The sequence below is a fragment of the Bubalus kerabau genome, chromosome X, assembly GCF_029407905.1.
Source record: "Bubalus kerabau isolate K-KA32 ecotype Philippines breed swamp buffalo chromosome X, PCC_UOA_SB_1v2, whole genome shotgun sequence".
Taxonomy (NCBI): domain Eukaryota; kingdom Metazoa; phylum Chordata; class Mammalia; order Artiodactyla; family Bovidae; genus Bubalus; species Bubalus kerabau.
This window is the reverse complement of record NC_073647.1, coordinates 5,129,524-5,157,295: the sequence shown is the minus strand read 5'-3', so window position 1 is coordinate 5,157,295 and position 27,772 is coordinate 5,129,524. Positions and strand designations below refer to the sequence as shown.

General features: G+C 42.4%; 1 protein-coding gene and 1 long non-coding RNA gene across 3 annotated transcripts; one reads left to right on the top strand and one right to left on the bottom strand.

The window, feature by feature from the left end:
• Positions 1 to 96: 96 nt before the first annotated feature.
• Positions 97 to 3,606, bottom strand: CT47C1 (cancer/testis antigen family 47 member C1). Its single transcript, XM_055564285.1, has 3 exons — positions 2,811 to 3,606; positions 1,798 to 1,939; positions 97 to 471 (listed from the first exon to the last, which is right to left on the bottom strand). Exons 1-3 carry the CDS (start codon positions 3,415 to 3,417, stop codon positions 459 to 461), a joined length of 762 nt encoding a protein of 253 aa, XP_055420260.1. The 5' UTR covers positions 3,418 to 3,606; the 3' UTR covers positions 97 to 458.
• On the top strand, positions 3,021 to 23,531 carry LOC129639241 (uncharacterized). 2 transcript variants are annotated; one of them, XR_008708293.1, is made up of 4 exons: positions 3,021 to 3,159; positions 9,101 to 9,208; positions 15,576 to 15,669; positions 23,396 to 23,531. It is a non-coding gene; the product is annotated as an uncharacterized LOC129639241 (long non-coding RNA). The 2 variants fall into 2 exon arrangements; XR_008708294.1 differs by lacking the exons at positions 15,576 to 15,669; positions 23,396 to 23,531 and adding an exon at positions 10,395 to 10,532.
• The last annotated feature ends 4,241 nt before the right edge of the window (positions 23,532 to 27,772 follow it).

The window sequence follows — 27,772 nt, the reverse complement described above, 5'->3', positions numbered from 1 at the left end:
CCTTTTGAATGTTCCACAACCACACGTGGCTAGTGACTAATGCAGTAAACAAGCTTAGTTCTAAAGGCTTGATTTCCATTTCTGTCTTTACAAAAATTGTTTTAAACTTGATATTTCAATTTATTTGGGGCTGCAATAAAGAATTTAAAACAGGCTTACCAAATGGTGGAAAGTGATGCCTTCCAATGAAAGTAAAGTGGGTCAAACAAAAGTGAAAGAGATTTGAATCAGGATTATTTATCTAAACAAAATCTGCCTGCATTTCAGTTTATTAATGTAAAACAAACTTATTTTTAACTAGAACAAACACTCTCAAACATATCTGTAGATGATAAAAGCCATGTTATTGGATATCACTGTTAGGGAAATGAATTTTGGGATGGAATCAGCATTAACATTCCCATGGGCTTCTGCAGAATGAAAACCCTGAAAATCAGGATCCTCCTTTCTCCATCTTTCTAGTCCTCCAAACTGCAGGATGAAATGAGAGAAAATGAACAATTATTCAGCATTAACCAGCACCAGAGACTTTCTTAATCTAAGAAAACAGTTGGCCCTATCTATATTTGCTGCTATCTATATCTGAGGGCTGTTATCTCAACAAGTAGGGAAGAAAAACATATTTTCCTCTTGTAACCTGCATCATAGATATTGGTACATGTACAACCTGATGGCTTCAATTATGTGATCCTACCAACATTGTCTCCCTCTTGCCCAACACCATAAATGTTTTTTTTTTTCCCTTTGAGAGGCTCTTCTGGGACTTAAATCACTCTTATCACCTTAAAAGTCTGTGCTCAGTCCACAGATGATACTCCCTTACTCTCCCAGACCCTCAGTTTCCATATCTACCATATGAGAAAGAAGCTGTTTTGAAATACACCATTATGAAAATGAGGGAAAAAATGTTAATCATTAAAGACAAGATATATCTTATACCTTCATTACCAGCTCAGTGATAAGCAACAGTCATACTATGACAAAGTTGCTCTTCTTTTAACTGTCGCATAAAATTTAAAAATCTACAACTGAACAAATGTTTAGCTATTAATCACTAAATGTGGTCCCTACTTGAAATTCTGAACTTTTTGCTATTTGTAAGTAGTCACATTCTAAAAGATGTCATCTCTTAGTGCAGGAGACTCCACTTCTGTGGTCAAGAAATAAACACTCTACTAGTGCAAAGCCCAGTTACTTCAACTGCTGCTTCTAGTAACTGTTTACTAAACAAATGCTGGTCTTAGGTACTGATACATTTACAACTTGTTAGTAGTCTTACAGGTAGAGGACAAAAGACCTCATAAAAATAAATGAGGAGCCATGAAGTATATCTCAGTACATAATGCACTTTATATTACTAGGTGCATGCTGCTGCTGCTGCTGCTGCTAAGTCGCTTCAGTCATGTCCGACTCTGTGCGACCCCATAGACGGCAGCCCACCAGGCTTCCCCGTCCCTGGGATTCTCCAGGCAAGAATACTGGAGTGGGTTGCCATTTCCTTCTCCAATGCATGAAAGTGAAAAGTGAAAGTGAAGTTGCTCAATCGTGTCCAACTCTTAGCAACCCCATGGACTGCAGCCTACCACGCTCCTCCATCCATGGGATTTTCCAGGCAAGAGTACTGGAGTGGGGTGACTAGGTACATGAGTGCTCTATAAACATTAAGTAGGTAAATCTGAATTGCTGAACTAATTTTAAACAAACTTTTTCTTAATTTACTGGGAGAATTAAAAAGCAAAAGAAAATTTGTAAATGCCTGGGAATAGCTGGGTTATTTTCAAAGCTATACACAGATACCTGGATTTTCTGGGCTTGTCCTTTGCTGGGTCCAGATTCTTTTCTGGTTCTTCTTGTGTTTTGTTATACTTCTCTTCTTTCCCCTCACTTGCAGTGTCTTGGACCTCTTTTTTGGAGTTCTCATCCTGGTGCTTAGCTATTTCTTTAGTGAAGAATAATACAGACTTTGGGATCAGAGGTTCACAGGAAAAAAAAAAATCCCAACTCATAAGGAATAGCAACAGACATCCAGAACTCTACCCTCAGGAGAAGCAGGAGGACAGAAGCAACTAAGAAAAGAGTAACTGGGGGCCTTCCTTCTGGCAGATGCAGCACTTCCATGGCCCTCACTTTGCTGCTGCTTGATCATTTTCACAATCACATTATTTCTTCTTTTCTAGTAAATCTGTCACCCTGTGCTACTGATTACTTCTGGCCAAAGATCAGAATCCTCTGGGTCTGATGCATTCTGTATGTTTTGGTCAGAACTTTCTCACCAAAATATGTTTCGCCTCAATGACAAATTCTGTAGTGAAGCTCATTAGTTCCTCAACCCCCTGAAACTTCATTTTGATCAAGTGCTCCTGTATCAGTTCATAGTATTTTGGGATCAACTTTCCAAGAATGTTGCCATTTTTAAAAGCTATGAACCAAATATGAGGTATGCCATTTGCTTGTTCTCTTCCATGTCCTCTCAAGCTCCCTCCCAAACACCTGCTTTCACTGATCTTCACCTGTGGGCTTATAACTAGCACCTACCAATCATCTCAGACCTCTTACCAGGGCTGGCAGAGGGAAGCTTATTTCCTCCCCCCGCCCCCACGCCCGCAAACCAGAGAGGTCGTTTGGAGTTGGGCTTCTACTGGGCCCCTCTGGCCTTCGATTCAAGGAGGCCCTGACTCCCAGCCTCCCTTCCCAAGGCCCTCCTCTGAGCCTGCCCCCCTCCTCCGGATCCCTGGTCCCCAGACCCGGCCTGCAGATGCCAGTGTCCCCGTCCCCCCCAACCACCCCTCCCCGCCCTCCTGAAGGCTCACCCTCAGGGGCGGCCGGGTCCTGCGCCATTTCCCACAAGCTGGACTCCTCGGACTCCTCGGCGGCTGTCTCCCATAAAGAGGCTTCCTCGGCTTCCTCCGCCTCCTCCACCTCCTGGGCTGGGGCCTTCCCCGCCGGCCCCTCCCCCGGTCCATCCGACGGCACCTGGGGCTCAGAGAACTCGGCCACCGCGGCCGAGCCTTGATTGGACGAGTGCTGCCGGGCCCGGTGCTGGGCCGACACGTGGCAGTTGTGGGGCCAGATGAGGATGTAGTCGTTGTAGCAGATGCGGTTCAGCACGGAGTGCACCAGGTCCAGTAACGTTAAGCGGAAGCCAGCCATGGGAAAGTGGTGAGCTTCCACCGTGAGGTCCAGGCTCCCTGCCTCCTCTTCCCCCTCCTCAGCGCTCCCGCCCTCCAGGGCCGCCTCCCTTGGGCTTCCTGAGGCCTCGGCGATTCCGCCCGCCCCAGCCAAGGCATCACCCCTGCGAGGCCCGGAGTTGCGGTCCACACCTTCGAGGGCTCTGGACGGTCCGGCCTGCACCCCAGCCATGCCTGCTGGGTCTTCCTGCCCATCAGGGCCTGGATCTCCACCTCTCGTGGTGGACATGGCACTGGGCAGTTACCTCAATTGGACGGGTGATGACGGCAACAGCGCAGGTGGTGGAGCCTGAAGTGGCTGCCCTGAGGGGAGGCTGAGGGTGGCAGGATGGGACGAGGCGGCCACTGAGAGGACGACAGAGGAGGCCCCACGACAGGGAGGGTAGGCAGCCAACGGCGGGAGCGTCCCACCGAAAGCTGGGCCTCAGATGGCAGTGGAGCCAGGCCTGACACAAAAGATTCCCCTAGGTCACAGAGGAGGGGCGGGGCCAGAAGAGTAGCCAATAGGACGTGCCCCCTCGTCACGAGCTCTGAGCTCATTTGCTGACAAGTGAGGATTGACGTGCCCTGTGTCCAATGAACAATCAAGGCGCTTAGATTGTAGAATTGTTCACAATCGTCTCCTGGTTCTTTTGACGCCCTGGGTTTGGTTCTAGCTTACATTTAAGTCCCTGTCCTTTTAGTTTTACGATTGTCCAAAAAGCCCTCAATGGTACAATATATTGATAACATGGGCTGAGGAAACTTCTGTAAAAGGCAGAGAGTTAACATTTGGGGCTTGGAGGTGTTCAAAGGTAAAATCAAGATGGTTATTATGTAGGTACTTACATAACAGAAGTCCACAACAAATGTCCACAAATGTTGCTGAAACTAAAAAATATTAATAATTGCTTACAATGTTTAAATAATACAGGTCTATTAGAAGAATGAAATTCTTTTGGCAGAATATAATTTTGCTTAACTGAAGATCAAAGTGTTCTCTGTCATCAAAACTGCATATGTTCATCTGTTCTGTAATGAAGTTTTACATACTGCCTTTGCAAATGTCTTTTCACACAGATATTGGCAAGTACTGATATCAGGCCATGAGATAGGTACTTCTAAATACTGGTATCAATCCACAAGCATATGATTTTAATTTAGCATATTCATTATTTGGAAGAAAATTATAGAATTCTATTAGGTTCTTTTGATATTTGCCTTTTAGCATGTCATTACATTGCAAAGTATCACTTTCATTTGAAGTTTATGTGGAAGCTCCTCAACTGCACAGTTTAGTGGATCTGAAATATGGAAATTTTCTTTGTACTTGCATGGTGGTGGTGGTGGTGGGTTAGTCGCTAAGTCGTGTCTGACTCTTGCGACCCCATGGACTGTAGCATGCCAGGCTCCTCTGTCCATGAGATTCTCCCGGTAAGAATACTGGAGTGGGTTGCCATTTCCTTCCCCGGGGATCTTTCCAACCCAGGAATCAAACCTGGGTCTCCTGCATTGCAGGCATATTCTTTCCCAACAGAGCTATAAGGGAAGCCCTTGTACTTGCATAGAGGACTGAAAAAAAGCTGCTGGAATTATAGTATGAGCTTGAACATATATCTACTGCAAATTTGTATGTGAATAGAGAGCTCCCTTCGGAGAAGGCAATGGCACCCCACTCCAGTACTCTTGCCTGGAAAATCCCATGGACAGAGGAGCCTGGTAGGCTGCAGTCCATGGGGTCACCAGAGTCGGACACGACTGAGCGACTTCACTTTCACTTTTCACTTTCATGCATTGGAGAAGGAAATGGCAACCCACTCCAGTGTTCTTGCCTGGAGAATCCCAGGGTCAGGGAAGCCTGGTGGGCTGCCGTCTATGGGGTCGCACAGAGTCAGACACGACTGAAGCGACTTAGCAGCAGCAGCAGCAGAGAGCTCCCTTAATTTAACTTTTGAAAGCATCTGAAGAGTATAAAGCAGTCTGACATTACTTTGATTCAAATAATGTTAATTGTCATTGAAATAACTTTACCACAATATGTTTTTTAATATAAGCACTGTTTGCTTTGTAATTTTAGGTTTAGTTCATTAAGAAATATTATCAAACCTGGAACAAAAGCTAATTTCCAAATCCATTCAGTGTTAAATGGTAATTGAGGGAGATGTTCTCAATCAAAAATAATTCAATCTCCACCATGAGCTTAAAAAATCACATACACATGGACATACACACACAGAGTGGTAGAGAAATTCAGGATATCCAACTTCTATTTCTCACAAAAGTTCACAGAACCATGATGGTTAAGTTCATGAGAGTGAATGGTGTTCCTCATTAACACTGTCAGTTTAATAACACATGAGAGATTCAAATATTGTCTGCAATGTGACTGCTGATAAATAATATAATGAATAACCTAAAGAGTTAAAGACCTTATATTTTCACAAATGTTGTATATTTGTTACTAACTCTTTTCTTCTCCACTCATATTTTTAACACCATCGGTTGTAACATCTTAGCAGATTCCACTTCAGGTTATACTAAGTGCTTTTTCAACTTCTTCAAAAACATTCAATCCAGAGTAGTTACATGCAGATTGTTCACAGATACTAATTCTTCAGTCATTATAAACTGCAGTCACCAACCTCTCAGTCCTAGTCTGCCCAATTCTGTTATTGCCAAATTCATTGGATGACAAGTATGAAATTTTTGACATATTTTGTTAGACAATGCAAGTATTGATACTACCAGGAAAACCTCAGGCAGGCCTCGAAACTCAAGTCTCTCTCAAAGTAAATAAAAATGTTGACTGACTATATCTCTCAAATTTCTTAAAGAAAAGTCATAGCTCTGCCACTTGTCACCCCGAAGATGAGTTCATTAGGAAGCTGCCAATAAAAAAACTATGGCTGTGAAATGACAAAGGTTACTGTGACTAACATTTCAGAGCTGAGTCAAGAGTGACTAACTCACACATAAGGAACAGTAGTACCAATATAGGATATGATGCAAAAACAGTGCCCCTGTCCATACAGTGAAAGGTGATCTTTCATTTGGGGTCTAAGCTACCTTCAAGTCCCTTACTGCTCACTCTGATTTAACAATAAACAGCTACATAGCTTAACATCAGAGTCAAATCTCTGTGATACTCAATATGAAGTGGACACAGAGCAACTAAATAAAAGACATTCAAGGAATTCAGATAAATCACTGGCAAAATTTTTGGTAGTGAGTATCCACTGGTAGAAAAGCTTGAGGGGTATGTGGGCCTTTGTATAGTGATAGTGGTTTCTGCAATTTCTCTTTGCGATATTTTGCTGTCAATAAATTAGCTGGCAAAGATAAGTATTTTATTCATGAATGAGCACACTGCTTCACCACTTCCAGTTCATCAGAAAGTTTCTCTGCTTCTTACAATCAGAGACAAGAAGCCTGGCAATAGTTATATGGACTTGTTAAGAAAAATCCAGTCCAATGCACTCTGCCCTTCATAAAACTCATACATGAAGAGAGTCCCAGAAACACGATGTAAAAACAACAATTTAGCTTGACTCCTTAAATAAACAACAACCCAACAATATTAATATCTGTTGACCCATGAGGTTATAGAACATACACTACTGATTCTAGCCATTCACTCACCAGACAAGTATTGAGTACCCATCTATATACTCGGGGTTGTGCTAGGGAGGCCTCTCTCACAGATGCCTAAGACTAATGACTTGCTCTAGTTCATGGTCTAGAGGGGAAGACAGACACTTGGACAACAATGACCCAAGTGACAAGTGCTAAAACAGGGATGAACCCAAAGTGCTATGGGAGTATGGGAGAGAGAATGATTAATTGGGAGGGGAAAGGAAAGAGGGGAAGGAAAAAGGGGAGGACAAAAGGGAAATGGAAAGAAGTAGAATAATTAACTGGGAAGGTACTCAAGGGGAGACATTTCACCTGGATCCTGAAGGATCTCTAGGAGTTTACCTAGCAATGTAGGATGGCAGGGAAAGAGGAAGAATGAGGGAAGGAGGTCTCTGCATGGAAAGGAAATAGCCTGCATAGTAGAAGAGATGTGTGTGTGTGTGCATGTGTACCTGTCCAGGGAATGAAATGGCTCCAGGATGGGCAGAGTGGCAGATAGGCCTGGAAAACAGATTGAGGTCATAATGACAGCTGCTGCTGCTGCTGCTGCTAAGTCACTTCAGTCGTGTCCGACTCTGTGCGACCCCATAGACGGCAGCCCACCAGGCTCCCCCGTCCCTGGGATTCTCCAGGCAAGAACACTGGAGTGGGTTGCCATTTCCTTTTCCAATAATGACTGCTACTAATAATTAATTATTCATACTAAAATTATTACTAAGAATGTCTTCTACATAAGGGCATATTTCTCTTTGTGCCATTAATCCCTTCCCCTCTCACTTAGTGCAGTGCCCTCCTATCTTTTTTGCCTCCTACTCAAACTCATCAGTTTTATTCATCAAATCATACATTTACACATCTACCAAATTTATTGGGTAACTTCCAATGTACCAATGCCATGTGCCATTAGAACTGTCATTTGTATCAGTTTATGTTCGACACATAAAACTCAAACAAAGCAGAACTGTCCACAGTCCCCATCCTACTGTATCCCCCATCATCATTCCTGGGCCCTTGCTAGAGGGGTTGGCTGAGACCTCTGGAAGCTGGGCCCTTCCAGCTGTGCACAGTGTTGCTGTTCTGATATATTTGTCAAGATTCTATTTATACTCAATCACATCCTCTCCTGTTGATTCCTCCACTTATCAGTAGGGCAGAAACACAACAGGATGTCTGCTGTCAATGAGGAAGTCTCTGGTAACAGATTGTGTACCTAGAGCCTCTTCTCTGTGTAGGGAGGTGGGATGGGGCACCAGGCTTGCCATGGAGAAAGCTATTGTCATGGAGCAAGCTGTTTCCAATGAAAACCTGTGACTATGAAATGATGGGAGTAAAGAGAACCCTGGAGGAGGTGGTGCTTTGGCAGCTGCAACAAGCTATCTCCCTATGAGGTTGGCATTGGGTCCAGCTTCCTGGGAGGAGAACTAATTGGCACCAGCAAACAAAGAAGAAAGGAAGATGCTGAGCAGGTGTCCCTTTGCTGCTGCTGCTAAGTCACTTCAGTCACGTCCGACTCTGTGGGACCCCATAGACGGCAGCCCACTAGGCTCCCCCGACCCTGAGATTCTCCAGGCAAGAGCACTGGAGTGGGTTGCCATTTCCTTCCCCAATGCATGAAAGTGAAAAGTGAAAGTGAAGTCGCTCAGTCAGGTCCGACTCTTAGCGACCCCATGGACTGCAGCCTACCAGGCTCCTCCATCCATAGGATTTTCCAGGCAAGAGTATTGGAGTGGGGTGCCATTGCCTTCTCCAAGGTGTCCCTTTAGGAAATACGTAAAGCAAAATTGACAGATATCTCCTCCCACCTCTGACATGGGACTGTCTTCATGGCAAGTGTGTGTCCCAGAAGTCCACGGGTCAGTCTCCAGGGCCTAATTCCTCTGCCTGAGCCTTCCTGTGGCTGCAAACCCAACCAGGACATCCAACCCCCTATCACTGGTGTTTGGTTGCTGCCTACTCTCCGTCTCAGCCATGACTTCTAATCTTCTCCAAGTCAGGAAGTTGGCACAATCTGGGGTTTCCGATTTTTTTAAGGGAAGGTGCTCGCTTTCCCTGCCCCACTCCCTGTTGGTCAACAGAAGTGGCCACATCCTTTCCCTTTGCAGATCCATCATCAGGGTTGGGAGAGGAGAAACAGGGGAAGGACCCAGGACCACAAGAGCTGGAAGAGGTCTCTGCTTCCTGGCGGGCATGGCAGGGCACACTCCCTGATCAGTCCTGAGCTCTGCTTTACAGCCCGGCCCCAAACTCACCCCTCCAGGAAGCCTTCTCTTCTGTATCTGCTCCCCCTGCAACCCCCACAGGCTCTCCTGGTTGCACTGACATGTGTGGACACTGTTTGGCTCCCCTGGAAAAGCACAGGCCCTCCAGACCTTCTTCAAGTTTGCGACCCCCACACGGAGTCTGCACAGGTAGGTGTCTGTTGACTGAATCACGGGGCTTCTGAATCCGTCTCACTGTCAGTGGTGCTTCTCTTCTACCTGCCCAGGCCTGACTGTCTCCAGAGGGTCTTCCCGCCCTCTTCCCATCTCGCTTTGGCTCCTCTGCGAGGCCTCCCGGGAGGTTTCCGCGCCTGTGGCCAGGTGTGATGCTCGTGCTGCTGTGGTGGTGGGCACAACGAGGGCCTGCGCCCCCGGGTGAGGCCCCACCCCCCACGCCCACAGGGAGTGACTTGTGCTGTCGCTGGCCTCCTAGACCACGTGTCACGGCCAGACCGGGCTGTGGGTGCTCACCGAAGAGAAGCGCCCACACAGGGCTGCCATCTCCTTAGGAGAGACGAAAGCCCTGAGGTAAAGAGCACAGGGTGCTGAGCCCCAGCCCCTCCTCTGCTCACGGAAGCTGCGGGAGGGCAGGGAGCCAGCAGGCCTGTGGGAGTCTCTGGACTCGACCTGGCCTGCACATCTCAAGGGGGTCACTGCCCAGGCCTGTGGCCTGGAGCCCAGCTTCTGGGAGTGGGGTGGAGTGTCAGGGCTCCATCCTTCCTGCTGAGCAGAAGTTCGGCCCTGAGGGGCCCTGGTCCTGGCCGAGTTGTCACTGCCAATGGCCCCTTTTCACTCACAGCCTCCCCTAGCTTGTGGGGTTTACATTTTCTCCTCAAGGCTCAGTTGTCCTCCCTAGGCTGAAGCTCGTTCATCATTCTTGGTGACTTTAACATCCACTTGGATGACCCATTGCACACCCTAGACTTTCACTTCCATTACATCCTTTTTATGTGTGTGTGGTGAAGGCAAGCACAGCAGTTACTTCAAGGTACCAAGAAAAGAGTAAGGGGCAGCTAATGCTAGAAAGACCTGAATTCCCTGATGGCTCTCAGGGAAGGGGTTTAAAGGCAAGGTGAGGGAGAGGATCACGGGGAATGCGATCACCTTATGCACAGTTCTCTGATCGGTGGGTGGTGAGGTAACCAGGTGAGGCCACAGGGGTTAACATTACCAATGTCCAGGCTCCAGTCCAAATGTGGGCTGTGTGCTTACCACTCACCACTCTCCATTTGGGTGGGGTCTGGTTTCTGCAAAACACCTCTGAAATGCATCAGCTGCTTCTTGTTTCTCTGAGGTGTGCTTTTGATTTGTAATTCTACATTTCTACTGATCTTAGAGAGTGTCCCGGAGGGCAAAAAACAACCGTAGCTCACCTGGGAACATAGACACTGGTGACAGCCATTCCTGGGAGCTCCCTCCACCATTTGGACACCTGGACCAGCAAGAGCCATCCTGGAGTTCACCCTCTAGCTCATCCATGCCAAGATCTCATGACTGCTTTATCTGGTCTTTTCTACAACTTTACATCAGATTCTCACCTCTATGATGTGATCCTACCCTAGCCTTTGTCATCATCAGAAGCTACATCATTTTGAAAATTTCCACTCTAGCACTACAGTTCTTCAAGCTCATCATATTACTTCTCCAATTCATTGACTGCACCACTGTTTCACTTTTCATCTGCCCACTGTTTTCTCCATTTGCCTCCTTACCCAGTACAGAGTCCGTGCATTGATATCATCATAATCACTTTGTAGGGAGAATGATGCCTCCCACAAAGATGTCCACATCCTAATCCCTGAAATCCTGTGAATATTTTAGATTATATGGCAAAGAGAAATTGAGGTTAAAATGGAATTAGGGTTGCTAATCAGCTGACCTTAGAATAAAAGGAGATTATCCTGGTTTAGGCAGATGAGCCCAGTGCAATCACAAGTTTCCCTCAAAGTGGAAGAGAGGATTGGAAGAGAGAACTGGAGAGATGGCAGCATGAGAAAGACTCAGCCCAATGTTGCTGGCTTTTAAGATGCAGGAGGGGCTGTAAGCAAAGGAACACAGGGAGCTTCTAGAAGCTATTAAGAGAAAAGGCAATGATACAGATTTGCTCCCAGAGTCTCCTGAACGAATGCAAACCTGCTGACACCTTGATTTTAGCCTTGTAAAATACATTTTGGACTTCTGACTTCCAGAACTGTAAGATAAAAAAAACTTGTACTTTAAAGTCACTAGGTTTGTGGTAATTTGTTACATCAGCAATAGGAAACCAATACACTCTCCCTTGTTAGTCAGTCCATTTCCTTTCTCCTCTTAGCTCCCTTTCATATTCACTAGGCAATCCACAGTACTACTTGAACCACATGCTTCTCTGTCTATATTGAAGCAGCTGAAAATACTAAAAATTGTATGGCTGGGCTGACCACAAATTTATGATCACGAGCACACTCAAGACTGCCTAGGGCTTCCCTGGTGGTCCAGTGGTTAAGAATCCACCTTGCAATGCAAGGGACACTGGTTCGATCCCTGGTCTGGGAAGATTACACATGCCATGGAGCTACTAAGCCCGTGTGCCACAACTACTGATCCCACGTGCCACAACTGCTGAGATCATGTGCTGCAACTATTGAAACCTGGGCACCTAGAGTCTGTGCTCCACAGCAAGAGAACTACTGCAATGAGAAGCCCACACATGGCAACAAAGAGTAGCCCTCACTGACCACAACTAGAGAAAGCCACATGCAGCAACAAAGACTGAGCACAGCCAAAAAATAAAATACATAAGTAAATCTTTAAAAAACACAACTGCCTGGCAACCTCACTACACTTCCTCTCCACCTCAAATCTTTGACAACTACACCATGCAACAGCCAGCCCCCTCTGTGTCTTAGCTTCCTCATTTCACATGATTTGTCATCTACTCTACCTTTGTTGCTCATTCTTGGTGCCATGCCTAGGGTCCCAGACCTTCTTAGTGAAAATCAATATTAGTTCCAAAAATCTCAACTTCAAAAATTCTGCACTCTTATTTTTCCAGTCTGGTCCTCTTCTTCTTCTTATGATCCTCAATGATCACCATCTGGTCAAAGTCATGGATCACTTTTCTAATTCTTATCCTTTTTGATCCTTCAGTCACAGCTGTCCATACAATTTACATTCCCACCAAAAGCATACATGGGTTTGCTTTTCTTCACATCCTTGCCGACACTTGTTATTTGTGTTCTTATGGGGATAATCATTCTGACAGGTGTAAAGTGATAGCTCATTGTGGTTTGGATTTGCATTTCTCTCATGATTAGTAACAGAGAAGGTGATGGCACCCCACTCCAGTACTCTTGCCTGGAAAACCCCATGGACGGAGAAGCCTGGTAGGCTGCAGTCCGTGGGGTCGCTAAGAGTCGGGCACGACTGAGCAACTTCACTTTCGCTTTTCACTTTCATGCATTGGAGAAGGAAATGGCAACCCACTCCAGTGTTCTTGCCTGGAGAATCCCAGGGACGGGGGAGCCTGGTGGGCTGCCGTCTTTGGGGTCGCACAGAGTCAGACACGACTGAAGCGACTTAGCAGCAGCAGCAGCAGCAGCATGATTAGTACTGTTGAACATCTTCTCATGTGCCTGCTAGCCATCTGTTTGTCTTCTATGGAAAAAATGTCTATTCAGGTCTTCTGTCCATATTTTGTTGTTTTTCTTTAAATCAAAATATAGCTGATTTACGGTATTGTGCTAGTTTCAGGTATATAACAAAGTGAACCAGTTATGTGTATACATTTTTCAGATTATTTTCCATTAGAAGTTATTACAAGATACTGACTATAGTGCCCTGTGCCATACAGTAAATCCTTGTTGCCTATGTATTTTATGTATAGTAGTTTGTTATTCCCATATTCCTAATTTGTCCCTCTATTCCTTTCTCCTTTGGTAACTGTAAGTTTATTTTTTATGTCTGTGAATCTATTTCTGTTTTGTTTATAGATTCACTTGTATTATATCTTAGATTCCATGCATTAGTGATATCATATAATATTTGTCTCTATATGACTTACTTCACTTAGTATGATATTATCTAGGTCCATCCATGTTGCTGCAAAAGTTGTGCCCATATTTTAATCAGGCTGTTTTTTTGATATTAAGTTATATGAGCTGTTTATGTATACTGGATGTTAACCCCTTATCAGTCATGAAGTGAAGTGAAGTGAAGTCGTTCAGTTGTGTCTGACTCTTTGCGACCCCATGGACTGGTAGGAGCCCTACCAGGCTCCTCCATCCATGGGATTTTCCAGGCAAGAGTACTGGAGTGGGTTGCCAGTTCCTTCTCCAGGGGATCTTCCCGACCCAGGGATCGAACCTGGGTCTCCCTCATTGTAAGCAGAGGCGTTTACTGTCTGAGCCATCAGGGAAGTCTTTAATCAGTCATATAATTTGCAAATGTATTCTCCTATTCTGAGGGTTGTCATTTCATCTTGTTTATGGTTTCCTTTGCTATGCAAAAGCTTTTAAGTTTAAATAGATCCCACTTATTTATTTTTGCTTTTATTTTCATTACTCTAGGAGGTGGGTCAAAAAACATCTTGGTGTGATTTATGTCAAAGTGTATTTTGCCTAAGTTCTATTTTAGGAGTTTTATGGTTTTAGGTCTTCCATTTAAGCCTTTAACCTATTTTGAGTTTGTATTTGCATGTGGTATGAAGAAATGTTTTAATTTTGTTCTTTCACATGTAGCTGTCCAGTTTTCCCAGCACCACTTATTGAAGAGACTGTTTTTTCTCCATTGTATATTCTTGCCTCCTTTGTCATAGATTAATTGACTATAGGTATGTGGCTTTATTTCTGGGCTTTCTGTCCTGTTCTATTGACCTATGTGTCTGTTTTTGTGCCAGTACTATGGTGGTTTGATTACTATAACTTTGTGGTATGGTCTGAAGTCAGGAAGCCTAATTCCTCCAGCTTTGTTCTTTTTTTCTCAAGATTGCTTTGGCTATTTGGGGTATAATTGACTTCTTATCCTCCATGTCTCAGTTCAGTGTCACCTCATCAAAGAGGTCTTCTCTTACCTCAGTTGTTTCCTGTCTCAACACCATGTCCTTTTCCTTCATAGAACTTATTGCCATCTGTACAGATTTGCTTGTCTTCCTCACTGTAAACTCACTGTAAGACAGAAGCCTTATTTGTCTTGTGCAGTGTTGTATTCCCAGCACCCAATACACAGCGTTCACTGAGAAATGGCAGTTGATGAGAAAGAATTAAACTCCTGATGAGAGAATGGAAAAAACAAAGTGATAGCCTACGTTAGCGCCTTGCCCAGGTGCCACCTGCCATTGCAGCTGGCACCAGGAAGTCTCTATGTCATAGGGAAAGTGCAAATTTGGCCAGCCATTCTCAAATGCAGCAGCACATCAGAGTCCCTGGGGATTAAAAAAAAGAATAGTAACATGGCCTCTCCTCCCTGCAATGTCAAGGTTCTGATGTAATCTGAGTGGCTCTGGTAGATATCCTTTGGGCACTATCTCAAGATTGCCACTGGGTGGAGCAGTGGGACTGTGTTTTGGAGTAGAGACGGGGCTCTACTATAGGCAGATTTGTTTTGGGTGTTTGTTGGCAACTCTTACCTCGGATCTTATTCCAGGAGTGTTGGCTTGACAGTGCCTCCAGGAAAGTTCTAGTCCTGGTTTCTTTTCCTTGTCCTTTCAGGTTCACAATAAAAGAAAAAACAAACCCTACCTAACCTTTCCTCACCTCTCCTAACCTGCCCTTACAAAGCTGTAACACCATTCTCTCGCTTCTGCCCTCCATTTTCCTTCCGCCTGCCTACCTTTATTGAGATACAATTGACAGATAACATTGCATAAATTTAAGGTGTGCAACATGATTTGATACATGTATATGTTGTGAAATGACTACTACAATAAAGTTAGTTAATACCTTTTTCACATCACATAGCTACCACTGTTTCTGAGAACATTTAAGACCTATCCTCTAAGCAACCTTCAAGTATTTAATACAACATTGTTAACAATAGCCACCACCTTGTACCCTAGGTAGCCAGAATTTACTCATCTTATAATGGAAACTGTGTATGCTTTCACCAATATTTTCCCCAGTCCCCAGTCCCTGACAACCACCATTCTACTCTGTCTCTATGCTGTTGCTAAGTGGCTTCAGTCGTGTCCGACTCTGTGTGACCCCATGGACGGCAGCCTACCAGGCTCTGCCATCCCTGGGATTTTCCAGGCAAGATTACTGGAGTGGGTTGCCATTGCCTTCTCCACTCTGTTTCTATAAGTTTGACTTTTTTTAGATACTACATATAAGTGAGATAATATGGTATTTGTCTTTCACTATCTGACTTATTTCACTTAGCATAATGCCTTCAGTGTCCATCCATCTGTATTGTCATAAATGACAGAATTTCCTTTTTTATGGCTAAATAATATTCCACTGTGTGTGTGTGTGTGTGTGTGTGTATCACATTTTCTTTGTCCATTCATCCATCAATGGACAATTTGGTTGTTTTCATGTTTTAGTTATTGTGAATAATGCTGCAGTGAACATAGGTGTGGTGTACAGAAATCTCTTCCAGATAGTGACTTCACTTTCTTCAAATGTACCCAACCAGAGGTAAGATTGCTGAATCATATGATAGTTTTATTATATTTTTTATTTTTTGAAGACCCTCCATACTGTATTGTATAGTGGCTGTATCAATTTACAATCCTACCAACAGTGCACAAAGGCATACTGCACTCCACATCCTTAAATAACACTTGATATTTGTTATCTTTTTGATGTTAGCCACTCTATCATGTGTGAGATGATATTTAATTGTGTTTTTGATTTGTGTTTTCCTGATTATTAGTGACGTTGAGCATCTTTTCATATACCCATTAGCAATTTAGATGTGTTTCCTAGAAAAAAAAATGTCTATTCAGGTCCTTTGCCTTTTTTTAAATTGGATTATTTGATTTTTGCTATTGAGTTCCTTATATATTTGGATAGTAACTCCTTCCACATATATGGCTTTCAAATATTTTCTCCCACTCTGTAGGTTGCCTTTTCATTTTTTATTATTTCTTTTGCTGTGCACAAGCACTAAAAGTTTGATGTCATCTTGTGTGTGTGTGTGCTCAGTCGTGTCCAACTCTTTTTGATCCCTTGGACTGTAGCTTGCCAGGTTCCTCTGTCCATAGCATTTTCCAGGCAAGAATACTAGAGTGGATCGCCATTCCTTCTCCAGGGCATATTCCCCATCTGGGGATTGAACCCATGTCTTTTTTGGCTCCTGCGTTGGCAGGTGGGTTCTTTACCACAGCATCGCCTGGGAAGCCTTACTTGTTGATATTGTCCTACTTATTAATTTTTGGTTTTGTTGTTTGTGCTTTTGGTGTTTTATACAAAAAAAAATCACTGCCAAGACTAATGTGAAGGCGATTTTACCTTATGTTTTATTCTTGGAGTTTTGCAGTTTCAGATTTTATATTTAAGCCTTTAATCCATTTTGAGTTAATGTTTGTGAGCTGTGTAAGATAGGAGTCTACTTTTATTCTTCTTCATGTGGATATCTAGTTTTCCCATTACCTTTTATTGAAGAGACCATCCTTTCCCCATTGAATATTGTTGGCTCCCTTGTCAAGTATTAGTTGACTGTATACAGGTTGGTTTATTTCTGGCCTCTATTTCTATTCCATTGACCTATTTGTCTGTTTTATGCAAGTGCCATGTTATTTTGATTACTATAGCTTTGTAATATAGTTGGAGATCAGGAAGTGTGATGCCTCCTACTTTGTTCTTTCTCAGGATTGCTTTGGCTATTTGTGATTCCATATGATTGGACTATTTGTCTTATTTCCATGAAAAATGTCATTGGAATTTTAACAGAACTTGCATTGAATCTGTACCTCCACTTTTCTTTCTCTTCTTTTTTTTTTTAACCTTTTTTGTTTTCTCTTCCTCTTTTTCTTTCTGGGAACCACTCTGCAGCATGGTTTATTTACCTGTAAAATGAGGATAAGAGTAGTATTGTGAGAGTCTAAGGAGATACCACATGCCAAATTGCATTGATCTATCTTCATAAGCCCTCACAATGCTTTGATAATCTGCATAGTAGTGGTAGCTCTTCTGTTTAAGCAAACATGGTTTTATTAATGTTGTTTTTAAGAGCATGTATTATGTAAAGTGAGTTATAGTTGAAAAGTATTTGGGGAGAAAATCTCCACACACCACTCCCCTGCCTTTTGCTATCCATAATTAACCAGCCTCTTAGTTAACTGGATGGGGAAGGGGTGGGGGGTGGGTAACAGAGGGTTAATAAGAGGTATTTTGTTTTCACCTGAAAAATGGAGATCATAATAGTGCTTACTTTGTAGACTTGTACTAAACGAATTAACATATGCAAAAACTTGAAACAGAACCTGAAACATAAAAAACATGAGTTTTCAGCCTATGATCCCTACCCTCAAACAGTTTAGGTTTCAGTTGGAGAGGTAAGTCTCTTGCAGTAGAAGATCTTTTAACAGTACATGTTACCTCTTATCATTACATACATGGATTGCATGTAGTGTTAGACCCTAAAAGTGCCAATCAGGTAGACTAAACAATAAAAGCACCAAGATCAGAGCAGAAGAAAGTCCTTTGGAGTGGAGTGATCAGAGATGACTTTATGGAAAATGTAGGACTTGGGATAGGCCCCAGAAATATGCCAGGGGGTGAGTAGATGGAGCTAGAGCAATGCAGTGGGGGCAAAAGAACATGGGCTTAGAGACAGAAATGCCTGTAGGGTGGAGGGGGAGGTCAGACCTCTTTGAAATGCATTTAAGGAAGCCCCCTTTCACATGGCCTATTGGTAAAACACCAAACTAAAAAGAGAAACATTTCCTAACATCCAAGAGCTAGCCTAGTACTATCAGTTGGCCTTGGTGTTGGTAGGTGCTGGCCTGGTACTAGTAGCAACACCAAACTAAAGCTTGGTGTTCTGTCGATCCCCCAAAATTTCACAGATTATCAGTATCAGATCAGGCAACTCTGCAACTATGATGGATCAAGACAAATCAAGACTACTCCATAATGTCTGAACCCAGACAAAATACAAACATTGTCCAAACCACAGAAATGACCGAATATTTCTCCTTCCTGACTAATATGAGTGACCACTGCTTCTTTATCAATTAGTCTCATTCTAGTCTGTCCCCCACCCCTGATAAAATTGACTGAGATACTCAATCACAGGACGGCTCTGTTTTCTGATGGCACCCAACCCAGACTGAACCACAGATTCCTTTGACCCTCCCCCAAGTCACTCAACCAAAGCTCAAAGCCTAGAATAAGTTTGTTCGGCACCCTTTTTTTGTTGAGATGCCTCACAGTTCTCCATGGTGTAGATTCTCACTAAGTGACAAACCCACTTTGATCACTGTATGTGTGTTCCTGGGAGTCTTTGGCTAGTGGTGGTTAAGTCCCTAAATCATGTCCGACTCTTGTGACCCCATGGACTGTAGCCTGCAAGGTCCCTCTGTCCATGGAATTCGCCAGGCAAGAATACTGAAGTGAGTTGCCATTTCCTTCTCCAGGGGATCTTCCTGACCCAGGAATTAAACCTGGGTCTCCTGTAGAGCTTCATCAATATATGTATGTTCCTGGGAGTCTTTTGCTAGAGGACATTGATATCATCACTAAAATTATTGAAGTCTATGGATGAAGGTCTGCCACTCAGTTTCATTTCAGGAATTCCCCAGACACATCCAAGAAACGTCTGAAACATTCACAATACAACACAGCATGATAAATGAAATGACAGAAGCAATTGCAGGCTCTGTGGAGACAGAGAAAGACTACTTTTAGTAACAAATCACAACCCCACAATCCAATGTGCATCATACTTCCTTTTGTCCTGATCACACTCCAGTTACAGAGGTGACTCAGCTTCTATCTGCTGTTGTTCCTACACCAACACCTGGGCAGTGTCTTTTCACTTCCCAACAAGACTTTCAGCCACAGCTGGTTTTTCTCTGTAATATCTGGCTACGGGGATACAGGTCCACACTTCAGGGCTCTGCTACTGCTAAGTCACTTCAGTCATGTCCAACTCTGTGCAACCCCATAGACGGCAGCCCAGCAGGCTCCCCCATCCCTGGGATTCTCCAGGCAAGAACACTGGAGTGGGTTGCCCTTTCCTTCTCCAATGCATGAAAGTGAAAAGTGAAAGGGAAGTCGCTCAGTCATGTCTGACCCTCAGCGACCCCATGGACTGCAGCCTTCCAGGCTCCTCCATCCATGGGATTTTCCAGGCAAGAGTACTGGAGTGGGTTGCCATTGCCTTCTCCGTACTTCAGGGTGGTTAAATACAAAACCCAACATAATTTGTTAACTAATGCTCATGCAGGAACCATCTTGTAGCTATTTTTAATGCTTTAGAGGAACATCAACTTTATGTTGATGATATTCCAAAGTATATTCTCAAGTGTTGTTCTTGAAGATTTGTTTGGTTCCAAACTTTCCTAACCCACTGAGGGGGTGGACAAGGTGGTGTAAGTATTTCATGCTAACCTTATTCTCAAGGAGTGTACCATCTGACTTAAGAGACAGCAAATCATTGACAAATAAAATAAGAATACGGAAGAGTGTGCTAATTACACGGTTCTTTGAAAGCTACCTGAACTTGCCCCATAAATGCATGAGGAATTCTCACAGGAAGCTCACCATGTGTCAAGTGAGTCTAGGATGCCTTTGTAGAGAAAGAAGAGAGGGTAAAATATGCTTTAGAGCAAAGGGCTTGTTTTTTGGAGAGGGGAGCATTTCATGCTTTGATTGACTTTAGTATAAAATGAATTGGGATAATTAATTAATTTTGAGGGCATTATGCAGTGCTCCTTTAAGACCACTGTAGCCAACCAAGGATCTCACAAATACAATGCTAAAAATGTTCACTGTTTACTATAATCCTAGTTCTCCTGAGAAATGTCACCAAGCACCTATCTGCACATTTCATCAAATATGAATTTTCTTAGATTAGAAAAAAACACAAAATCACAAGTGTGCAAAGGCCTGCAACTTCTGATTGGAAGAGTTGCCAAGGAGAATTCCTACATCAATAGCATCTGCAAACCCACACCTGTCACAAGTGATGGAATTCACTTTAACCTTCATTCTTCATTGTCACTATATATTTTTTAGTTATTCTGGTAGGTGTCATGTATTTTGGTCATATACTTATTTTTATAGAGAACAATTTGTATACTTTGTTCCCATGCATGTCTCTGTGGTTTCAATTTTTTAAATATATTACACACAGGATTCCATATAGTGTAGTCATTTTATATGCCCAGTTTCTGATCACAGTATAATTTTCTTTAGTACAATAGTAAGATGTCCATAATGAATTAAAAGTGAAAACTTCTTTCTGGCATGGTTGTTAACATAATTTTTTTCAAAAAAAATTAAAGCAATTTTATTTTATTGTTGTGAGAACACTAAACATGAGATTTACCTTCTTAGAAAATGTTTAAATGTGTAATATGTTACCGTTGACTACAGGTGAAATCTTATACAACAGATCTCTAGAACTTATTTGCCTTGTTTAACTGAAACTTTATGCCAATTGATTAGTAATTTCTCATGTTCCCCTCCTCTAAACCCATGGGAGCCATCATTCCACGGTTTGATTGTATGAACTTGACTTTTTTAGATACTTCATATAAGTGGAATCATGCAGTATTTGTCTTTCTGTGACTAGCTTATTTCATTTAGCAAAATGTCTTCATTATGGGAATACCAGACCACCTTACCTGCCTCCTAAGAAACCTGTATGCAGGTTGAGAAGCAACAGTTAGAACCAGACATGGAACACGGACTAGTTCAAAATTAGGAAAGGAGTACATCAAAGCTGTATATTGTCACCCTTTTTATTTAACTTCTATGCAGAGTACATTGTGAGAAACACTGGGCTAGATGAAGCACAAGCTGGGATCAAGATTGCCGGGAGAAATATCAATAACCTCAGATACGTAGATGACACTACAGTTATGACAGAAAGCAAAGAGGAACTAAAGAGCCTCTTGATGAAAGTGAAAGAGGAGAGTGAAAAAGCTGGCTTAAAACTCAACATTCAAAAAACGAAAATCATGGCGTCTGGTCCCATCATTTCATGGCAAATAGATGGGGAAACAATGAAAACAGCAACAAAGACTTTATTTTCTTGGGCTTCAAAATCACTGCAGATGGTGACTGCAGCCATGCAATTAAAAGATGCTTACTCCTTGGAAGAAAAGCTATGACCTACCTAGATAGCATATTAAAAAGCACAGACCTTTGAAGGTCTGTATAGTCAAAGCTATGGTTTTTCTAGTCGTCATGTATGGATGTGACAGTTGAACCTTAAAGAAGGCTGAGCACTGAAGAATTGCTACTTTTGAACTGTGATGTTGGAGAAGACTCTTGAGAGTCACTTGGACTGCAAAGAGATGAAACCAGTCAATTCTAAAGGAAATCAATCCTGACTATTCATTGGAAAGACTGATGCCAAAGCTTAAGCTCCAATACTTTGGCTACCTGATGCAAACAGCTGACTCATTGGAAAAGACCCTGATGCTGGGAAAGATTGAAGTCAGGAGGAGAAGGGGACAACAGAGGACAAGATGGTTGAATGGCATCACCGACTCAATGGACATGAGTTTAAACAAACTCAAGGAGATAGTGAAGGACACAGGAGCCTCGTGTGCGGCAGTCCATGGGGTCGCAAAGAGTGGGACACGACTCAGTGACTGAACAACAACATCTTCAAGGTTCATCAGTGTTATCATATATTGCAGAAACTCCTTTATTTTTTTATAACTTTCCTTGTTTATTCTTTTTATTTTGTGTGGTTTTTTTTTTTTACTTTTTATTTTTATTGGAGTATAGTGGCTTTACACTGTGTCAGTTTCTGATGTAGAGCAAAGTGAATCAGCCATAAGTATACATATATTCCCTCTTTTTTGGATTTTCTTCCCATTTAAGTCACCACAGAGCACCAAGCAGAGTTCCCTGTAGGTTCTCATTAGTTATCTATTTTATATATAGTAGTGTATTTTCTATGATGAGTATCAGTTCACTTCAGTTGCTCAGTCATGTCCAACTGTTTGTGACCCCATGAATCACAGCACGCCAGGCCTCCCTGTCCATCACCAATTCCCAGAGTTTACCCAAACTCACGTCCATTGAGTCGGTGATGCCATCCAGCCATCTCATCCTCTGTCGTCCCCTTCTCCTCCTGCCCCCAATCCCTCCCAGCATCAGGGTCTTTTCCAATGAGTCACCTCTTCGCATGAGGTGGCCAAAGTACTGGAGTTTCAGAGTCAGCATCAAGGAGAGATAAGGAAGCCTTCCTCAGTAATCAGTGTGATCAATGATGAGTATATGCTACCTTCAAAATCATAAATATTTTAAAATCATAAAAATATTAAGGTAAACCCATAGAAAAAGAATATCACACAGTAAAAACTAAAGTTTATTGAGTCTAAAATAGAAAATATTTTGCATATTATATAGATTTTAATTTTGTTTGTTATAAAATAAGTGTTAATTTATCTTTTATGGATAATGACTCTATGGCTTTTTAACTTTAAGTAATTTAAATTAATTTTGTGTGATTTATTTCAGTGTAAACTAGTAAAGTTTTGGGTTGATTTTCAGTTTTTAATATTGTCCCATTTGTTTTTCCCTTGTGTTTAGCATAGTCACTTTTCAACAGTGTCACCAGTATCAAAATAATATCTAGACCAGAAAATCAAAAGTGCATCCAGAATAATTGTTTATTGGCAAGGTGTTCCTGCATAGAAATATCTTAGTTTTATTTTATGTGCCTACTCTACATTGAAAAAACATGCTTATATAACACATTGTCAAATTTTTTTCTTTAATCTAACTATTAAAAAAATCTCTGGAAAAATAGCTAAATTTTTACTTAATCTTTTTACAGATAATAATCTCATTATGTTAAGTGACATAAGTTGGACAGAGAAAGACAATACTCTATGTTAGCACTTATATGTGGAATCTAAAAAATAAAAAACAGATGAATATAACTCTCATTGGAAAAAATTAATCAATAGTCAATCTAATAAAGAAATGGAAAATTTTATCCAAGCCAATCCGAGGATTATAACCCAGGAGACAGTCTTTCAGAAAGCTCTGAGGTCAAAGCACAGTTATGTAACTTTGGGGGACAAAGGATAATGCATCAAAAGGTTTTACCTCAAAGTAGCATCTTGATGGTGTAAACTGTCCAGTGAGTGGGTAGTGGGTCATCGTGACCCCTTACAGGAAATGTTATCTCCCAAAGAATTACTTTGCTTTTTTCTTTCCTGGTGATCAGGTCTTCCAGTGTCCTCAGTGAGGATCTGCTGCTGCTGCTGCTGCTAAGTCGTGTCAGTCGTGTCTGACTGTATGTGACCCCATAGATGGCAGCCCACCAGGCTCCCCCGTCCCTGGGATTCTCCAGGCAAGAACACTGGAGTGGGTTGCCATTTCCTTCTCCAATGCATGAAAGTGAAAAGTGAAAGTGAAGTCGTTCAGTTGTGTCCGACTCCTCGAGACCCCATGGACTGTAGCCTACCAGGCTCCTCCGTCCATAGGATTTCCCAGGCAAGAGTACTGGAGTGGGGTGCCATTCTAATTAATGTATAATACAGATTTGCTGTTGTTTAGTCACTAAGTCTTGTCCAACTCTTTTGTGACCCCATAGATTGTAGACTGCCAGGCTCCTCTGTCCATGGGATTTCCCAGGCAAGAATACTGGAGTGGGTTGCCATTTCCTTCTCTAGGAGATCTTCCCGACCCAGGAATCTAACCCACATCACCTGCATTGCAGGTAGATTCTTTACCACTGAGCCACCTGGGAAGCCAAAGAGGAAGGAGTAGTGTGGCCCAAAAGGACAGAGAGATAATTTTATGTTTAAAATTTTTCTTGTTTTAAAAATAATTTTATTTCCTCATAACAGAAATAGACTTAGATGTACAGAGAAAAAACTAGTGGTTACCAGTGGGGAGAAGGAAGGGAGGAGCAGCAAGATAAAGGTAGGGGATTAACTACTATGTATAAAATAAATAAAAGATAAGGATAGATTGCACAGCACAGGTAAATATAGCCACTATTTGATAATAACTTTAAAAAATATAAAAAATATTGACTCCTCATGTTGTACACCTGAAACTAACATAATATTAAGTTCGCTTCAGTTCAGTCGCTCAATTGTGTCTGACTCTTTGCGACTCCATAGACTATAGCCCACCAGGCTCCTCTGTCCATGGGACTTTTCAGGCAAGAATACTGGAGTGGGTTGCCATGCCCTCCTCCAGGGGATCTTCCCAACCCAGGAATCGAATTCAGGTCACTTACACTTCCTGCATAGGCAGGCAGATTCTTTACCACTAGCACCACCTGGGAAGGCCTCTGAAAGGATAACTGAGACTAAAGTCCAACTCTACAGATTACCAACTCCATCCACTAGCTCAAACTCTACTTCCAAGAAACAGTAGAATGTCTGGACAGTGTCATGGTGATTTGAATGGAAACTGAAGGAGGTATTCAATAAATAGTAAAACAGGGCCTCATAGACTGTACATTCCAGCATGGTTTCCCTTGCGGACTTTTGCTCATATAAGAGATTAAATGAGTTGCTTCAAAGTGTTCTTTATGGTTTATCTGGGTGATACAGAGGGTACCTAGTGCTCAGTTGCAGAGGAGGAGGGTAGGATGTGTGTATGAAGATATTTTGTTGGGGAAAAGCCTGATAGGTACAGAGAGGATAGATCCATTACCTCAAGTGACTTTTATTCACTTGGCTTTATTCTAACAAAATTCAATGTGAGATTTATGAATAATTGGAAAAAACAAATGGAATAAATGGATGTATTCTTTGCAAACATTTCAGCATACCAATTCAATCAATATTTTAATTCTTCCATTTTACCTTCCCCTTTTCATTCCAATGTGTGCACATTTGCAAAGGCTCATCATAATGGTGAATATCAGTGAGAGCATTCAGAAGGGAGAAGAACCTCCTAGAAATAGTTTTGTAAGTATTAATGGAGAAAATTACAGACTCAGGATACAATCAAACAAATGTACAAATAACTTCTGACATTCTGCCTTGTAGAGTATGGTCAATGTAAATATCCCCTGTAGTCTAAGTACTTTTCTTCTTGGATTAGATTAGTTAGTTTAGTAAACTAAATATTAAGAGTTTTATGGTATGATGTGTAACCTTAGCTCAATTACTTCACATTTCAAAGCTTCCATCTCTTTGTCTTATAAAGTTAGGAAAATATAAATTCCGACCTCTTAGTGTTATTTTGTGGATTGAATACAATAATGTACTCAAGTACTTAGCATAATTCCTGGCACGTAGGAAATGGTCAAAAAGTATTAGCTGTTATTGTCTAAGGTAAAACAAATGCCATTACAGTGGAAAGTACATGCTGTTCCAGAAGGAGCACTGAACTGGATGGCAAGAGTCCTGGATTCTAGTTCTGATTCTGCCATTAAATTGCTGTAATGGCCTTGGGAAAATGACAGAAATCTTTCTGGACCTTAGTTGGTTCACTTGTGAAAAATAAAGACATTAGGCTAGATGATTTCTAAGGGCCTGTCCAATTGTAAATATCATTTCACGATAATTCTATAACTCCCCTATGACAAAAAGTCCACTCTCTCTGTCTCCTACTAGCCCCAAAATAAGGAGAACTAACAGGTGTAAATTACTAGATTCAAAAGAAGTATTCACGAGATGATTAGAGGAAAATCCGTACAGGCTTCTCAGCTGTACTGCAGCACTTTTCTGCCCATGGCTGTAGTCTGTCATGATGAGGGGATGACAGTGCAAGCCGTGCAGAAACCTACAGGAGAAGGTGGCACAGGCCAGGAATGTGTCATGAGCCTGCCAAACGAGGTTGTGGAGCCCACGCCTGGTCATTGACATTTATGTGCCTCTACCTTTTACATTTGGAACAAATGGGAGTGCTTCAGACGCACCCATACAGTAGTTCTTTGATGACTGTCTGGAACAATGAAAACATCGCACTGAACATGCCTTTGGCTTTGTGTGGATGAATCATTACTGCAAATTTGTTCCTGAAAAAAAAAAAAAAGCTCTCTCCAGAGTCTGGAAGCATGTAGATTTCTCATGGTTATCATCTGGGATTGAAAGGCTATGTGGGAAATTGGTCCGTACTGATTTTTTTTTACTGGGGGGATATTAAAAGCACATCCAGTCCTGAAATTGTGTTTCTGCACCTGTTGTAGAAAAGACTAAGCAACATTTTATAGAAGCTCACTTGTAGACTTCCTTTTCTCTGGGGGCAAAACATAAAGAAAAAACAATAAAAAGATAAAGAAGTTTAGAAGGAAATATCTCGATGAATGTGCTGTTTCCAGAGAAAGAAACTAGCAAAATATTGATACTTTCAATCTGAGTGCTGGTCAGTTCCATTGGTTGAGTGTGTTGTCAGGGCATCCAAGGGACACCTACAAGGGATGTCAAGTATCCACAGAACCCAGGGGGCACCCAGGTGGCCAAAGGACAAGTTTTACTGACAGTGAGAAACAGCATCATGTTTCCATATGAACTGGACAAACCATTCCATCAGCATAAATGTGGGGAAATCTGGGGCACCACTCCCCTCACAGAAATCTAAGTAGTGGAAGGTAGTTAATGCATAATCGACTCCTTATCATGTACAAGGAAGGCACAAAGACAAGCCTATATGTTGTTTCATGCACAGTTTTGTGGGGTATATGCCCTTTGGTGTGGTCAACACATGTTTAGGGTTGGTCCTTCACTTTCAGGAGTGAGAAGTTAGATTGTATCCCTACCTCTTCCTCCAGGGTGATGAGGCTCTGAGGAAAGGATTCTCAGTAAGCAAGTTCATAATAGAGGAATTTCCAAAAATATTTCCAAAATAATTTGGCGGAATGACTTAATAATGACTCACACTCATTCGGTACTTATGTGTGACAAGGACTCTGAACATTTCTTTGGATGATTGATCTCATTTAAACATCACAATCATCCTCGGGAAATTAAGCCTCAGACAGAGGAAGTCTTCTATATGTGGTAAATGACAGGTCTCTGTGACTCCAAAGCCATCATGACATTTGTCATAATGATAATAGAAGACACAGCCCCTTCCTCGGGTAACAAGGAAGAATATAGGGAGGGGATAAGGACAAGGCTTATCATCAGAAAGCACAGTCTCTCTCCTGCCTATGACTCAGCTGCAGCTGTGACTCATAGAAGACTGAAGGTCACTCAGCAACTTGGAAATGGCCCTGGACTTTAGTATTGGAGCCAACACATGAGTGCTGTGATGCTGGCTGTTATCCTAAACTGACCTGCCTTTCCGCCACTCCCACGGACTTAAACATTCTTCTGCTTCCCACACCCACCTTCTCTCAGACAAATGTGATCAAAGACACAAATAAGATGCCTGGGTGTGCTGTTTGGGGGATGGGGCGGGTAAAGGTGGGTTCTGAGACACAAGAGAAGTTGACAAAGAATAAATTTCCAGGTTCTAGGAACTGAGCAGCGCCCCCCACCCACCCAGATTCATCTCTCAGCATTTACGTGGTAGGTGAGACCCCGGCCCCTCTGGTTGATCAGGTGACAGACATTCCTCCCACGGGATGCTGAGGAAATAGAATGTATCTCTCTCTCTCCTTCATCATCTGACCAGACTGGACACAAATTTCTCT

Bases quoted from the DNA above. Each gene is read 5' to 3' on its own strand.
- CT47C1 (XM_055564285.1), bottom strand. From the start codon at position 3,417: ATGTCCACCACGAGAGGTGGAGATCCAGGCCCTGATGGGCAGGAAGAC. The intron at 1,940-2,810 runs GTGAGCCTTCAG...TCTTCACTAAAG, and splicing joins GGACCCGGCCGCCCCTGAGG to AAATAGCTAAGCACCAGGAT.